Here is a 5,000-nt window from a genome sequence, read left to right on the forward strand (position 1 = left end):
AATCATCCATGAAAATAATATATAATAATATATAAAAATAACATATAATCATCAAACTATGAATCACTGTAAGAAGAAAAATAATGCATAAAAATAATATATAATAATATACAAAAATAACATTTAAGGGGGAAAAAATCCATAAAAATAATATATAATAATATATAAAAATAACATATAAGAATCAAACTATGAATCACTGTAAGAAGAAAAATAATGCATAAAAATAATATATAATAATATATAAAAATAACATTTAAGAATAAAAATAAGGCATAAAAATAATATATAAAAATATATAAAAATAACATATAATCATCAAACTATGAATCACTGTAAGAATAAAAATAATCCATAAAAATAATACATAAAAATATATAAAAATAACATATAATCATCAAACTATGAATCACTGTAAGAAGAAAAATAATGCATAAAAATAATGTATAAAAATATATAAAAATAACATATAATAATCAAACTATGAATCACTGTAACAATAAAAATAATGAACAAAAATAATAATAAACTATTAATCATTGTAAGAAAGAAATAACGCATTATTATTATTATTATTATTATTATTATTATTATTATTCTATTTTATTATTATTCTTATTATTTTATTCTTGTTATTTTATTATTCTTATTTTTTAATTATTATTATTATTATTTGATTCTTCTTCTTCTTCTTCTTTTTTAATTATTAATATTATTACTATTATTATTACTATTCTTTACATTCCAGGACCGGATCGACCGCATCGCCATCCAAGCCCGCCACTTCCAGGAGGCGGCCATTTTGACGCCGGAAACATCCGGAAGGTCTCCTCGTCTTCCACGTCCCGGAAGAGCTGCTGGAGGCGGAGCGAGTCGGCCAGCTTCTGCTTCCGGGCCGCCATGGGGTCGCGCCCCCGAGGCCCCCTGCTTCTTCCGGATGTTTCCGGCGTCAAAATGGCCGCCTCCTGGAACTGGCGGGCCTGGATGGCGATGCCGTCGATCCGGTCCTGGAAAGGGAGCGTCGTGCCTGAGGGGCGGCTGAGGCCGGCGACCCACGGCGGAGACCCATAACCCCGAGGGGGGAGAAAAGGGGCAATGGGGTAGGGAAACCCTGTGGGGGGCGCCCCCTCACTTGCTTAGGGGTCAGGGGCTCTCAGGGAAACCCTGTGGGGGGCGCCCCGAGAGCCCCTGACCCCTAAGGAGGGGAGGTGCGCCCCCTCTCCTCCTTAGGGGTCAGGGGCTCTGGGGGTGCCCCCACAGGGTTTCCCCGAGAGCCCCTGACCCCTAAGGAGGGGAGGGGGCGCCCTGAGAGCCCCTGACCCCTAAGGAGGGGAGGGGCGCCCCCTCTCCTCCTTAGGGGTCAGGGGCTCTCGGGGCGCCCCCTCTCCTCCTTAGGGGTCAGGGGCTCTCGGGGCGCCCCCCACAGGGTTTCCCTGAGAGCCCCTGACCCCTAAGGAGGAGAGGGGGGTCACCCCGAGAGATCCTGACCCCTAAGGGAGGGGGAAGCTGAGAGCCCCTGACCCCTAAGGAGGGGAGGGGGTGCCCCGAGAGCCCTGGACCCCTAAGGAGGGGAGGGGGGCGCCCTGAGAGCCCCTGACCCCTAAGGAGGAGAAGGGGCCCCCCTAGAGCCCCTGACCCCTAAGCAGAGGAGGCGCCCTGAGAGCCCCTGACCCCTGAGTAGGAGAGGGGGCACCCCAATAGCCCCTGACCCCTAAGGAGGAGAGGGGGCGCCCCGAGAGGCCCTGACCCCTAAGGAGGAGAGGGGGCAGCCCGAGAGCCCCTGACCCCTAAGGAGGGGGGCCCCCGAGAGCCCCTGACCCCTAAGGAGAGGGGGCGCCCTGAGAGCCCCTGACCCCTAAGGAGGAGAGGGGGCGCCCTGAGAGCCCCTGACCCCTAAGGAGGAGAGGGGGCGCCCCGAGAACCCCTGACCCCTAAGGAGCGGAGGTGGCGCCCCAAGAACCCCTGACCCCTAAGGAGGAGAGGGGGCGCCCTGAGAGCCCATGACCCCTATTATTATTATTATTATTATTATTATTATTATTATTATTATTATTATTATTAATTTGCTGGGTCAATTCGATGCGGTCAAAAGCCTTTTGCTGGGTCAACTGTATTATTATTATTATTATTATTATTATTATTATTATTATTATTATTATTTTGCTGGGTCAATTCGATGCGGTCAAAAGCCTTTTGCTGGGTCAACTGTATTATTATTATTATTATTATTATTATTATTATTATTATTATTATGCTGGGTCAATTCGATGCGGTCAGAAGCCTTTTGCTGGGTCACCTCAAGGAGTTCAAAAGCCTTTTGCTGGGTCAACTGTATTATTATTATTATTATTATTATTATTATTATTATTATTACTATTACTATTATTTTGCTGGGTCAATTCCATGCGGTCAAAAGCCTTTTGCTGGGTCACCTCAATGAGTTCAAAAGCCTTTTGCTGGGTCAACTGTATTATTATTATTATTATTATTATTATTATTATTATTATTATTATTATTATTATTACTACTATTATTATTATTATTATTATTACTATTATTATGCTGGGTCAATTCCATGCGGTCAAAAGCCTTTTGCTGGGTCACCTCAATGAGTTCAAAAGCCTTTTGCTGGGTCAACTGTATTATTATTATTATTATTATTATTATTATTATTATTATTATTATTATTATTATTACTATTATTTTGCTGGGTCAATTCCATGCGGTCAAAAGCCTTTTGCTGGGTCACCTCAAGGAGTTCAAAAGCCTTTTGCTGGGTCAACTGTATTATTATTATTATTATTATTATTATTATTATTATTATTATTATTATTATTACTATTATTATTATTATTATTATTATTACTATTATTATGCTGGGTCAATTCCATGCGGTCAAAAGCCTTTTGCTGGGTCACCTCAATGAGTTCAAAAGCCTTTTGCTGGGTCAACTGTATTATTATTATTATTATTATTATTATTATTATTATTATTATTATTATTATTATTATTATTACTATTATTTTGCTGGGTCAATTCCATGCGGTCAAAAGCCTTTTGCTGGGTCACCTCAAGGAGTTCAAAAGCCTTTTGCTGGGTCAACTGTATTATTATTATTATTATTATTATTATTATTATTACTATTATTATTATTATTATTATTACTATTATTTTGCTGGGTCAATTCGATGCGGTCAAAAGCCTTTTGCTGGGTCACCTCAATGAGTTCAAAAGCCTTTTGCTGGGTCAACTGTATTAGTATTATTATTATTATTATTATTATTATTATTATTATTATTATTATTATTATTACTATTATTATGCTGGGTCAATTTGATGCGGTCAAAAGCCTTTTGCTGGGTCACCTCAATGAGTTCAAAAGCCTTTTGCTGGGTCAACTGTATTATTATTATTATTATTATTATTAGTAGTAGTAGTAGTAGTAGTAGTAGTAGTATTATTAATTATTAATATTAATCAACGGCACCTGGTGGGCGGCCACGTCGGCCTCCAGGAGGGCGTGCTTCTTCTGGAGGTTCTGGACGTTGGTGAGGTCCTTCCCGTAGTCGTCGGAGGCCAGGTGACCTTCGACCTCGTAGAGCCACAACTCAATGTCCTCCACGTTGCGGTTGAACTGCTGCTGCTGGTTGGCTTCCCGCAGCTTGACCCCTGGGGCGGGGGGGGGGGAGAGGGAGGGTTTAGTAATAATAGTAGTAATAGTAGTAATAATAGTAATAGTAATATAGTAGTATTAGTATTAGTAGTAGTAGTAATAATAATAATAATAATAATAATAATAATAATAATAATAATAATAATAATAATGAAGTTCTCAGTATCAATAGTTATCAATTAGTAGTAGTAGTAGTAGTAGTAGTAGTAGTAATAATAATAATAAAAATGAAGTTCTCAGTATCAATAGTTATCAATTAGTAGTAGTAGTAGTAGTAGTAGTAATAATAACAACAACAGTAATAATAGTAATATAGTGGTGATAGTAGTAGTAGTAGTAGTAGTAGTAATAGTATTAGCAGTGATAATAGTAGTGATAATAGCAATAGTAATAGTAGCAATAGTAGTAGTAGTAGTAGTGACAATAGTAGTATAGTAATATAGTTACTACTAGTATTCGTATTGCAATGCTAATTAATATTAGGAATACCAATACTACTCATGCTACTAATATGTATACTAATAGTATTAATAGCAATACTACTAGTATTCGTATTATAATGCTAATTAATATTAGGAATACCAATACTACTCATACTAACACTACTAATATGTATACTATTAGTATTCATAGCAATACTAATAGTATTCGTATTACAATGCTAATTAATGTTAGTAATGCCAATACTCATACTAATACTACTAATATGTATATTAATAGTATTCATAGCAATACTACTACTATTTGTATTAGAATGCTAATTAATATTAGTAGTAGAAATACTACTAATACGTATACTAATAGTATTAATAGCAATACTACTAGTATTCGTATTACAATGCTAATTAATATTAGGAATACCAATACTACTCATACTACTAATATGTATACCAATAGTATTAATAGCAATACTACTAGTATTCATATTACAATGCTAATTAATATTAGGAATACCAATACTACTCATACTAACACTGCTAATATGTATGCTATTAGTATTCATAGCAATACTACTAGTATTCGTATTACAATGCTAATTAATATTAGGAATACCAATACTACTCATACTACTAATATGTATACCAATAGTATTAATAGCAATACTACTAGTATTCGTATTATAATGCTAATTAATATTAGGAATACCAATACTACTCATACTAACACTACTAATATGTATACTATTAGTATTCATAGCAATACTACTAGTATTCGTATTACAATGCTAATTAATATTAGTAATAGAAATACTACTAATATGTATACTAATAGTATTAATAGCAATACTACTAGTATTCATATTACAATGCCAATCAATATTAGGAAT

At 36.4% G+C, this 5,000-nt stretch overlaps 1 protein-coding gene across 1 annotated transcript in view; it reads right to left on the reverse strand.

Moving 5' to 3' along the window:
* LOC114589498 (spectrin alpha chain, non-erythrocytic 1) overlaps positions 1–5,000 on the reverse strand; it is a 267,143-nt gene that overhangs the window by 177,012 nt on the left and 85,131 nt on the right. Inside the window, exon 16 of the mRNA XM_077922609.1 lies at positions 3,488–3,669. Coding sequence (XP_077778735.1) covers positions 3,488–3,669 — 182 coding nt within the window. The remainder of the gene's footprint in view (positions 1–3,487; positions 3,670–5,000) is intronic.

The sequence above is a fragment of the Podarcis muralis genome, chromosome Z (assembly GCF_964188315.1).
Source record: "Podarcis muralis chromosome Z, rPodMur119.hap1.1, whole genome shotgun sequence".
NCBI classification, from domain to species: domain Eukaryota; kingdom Metazoa; phylum Chordata; class Lepidosauria; order Squamata; family Lacertidae; genus Podarcis; species Podarcis muralis.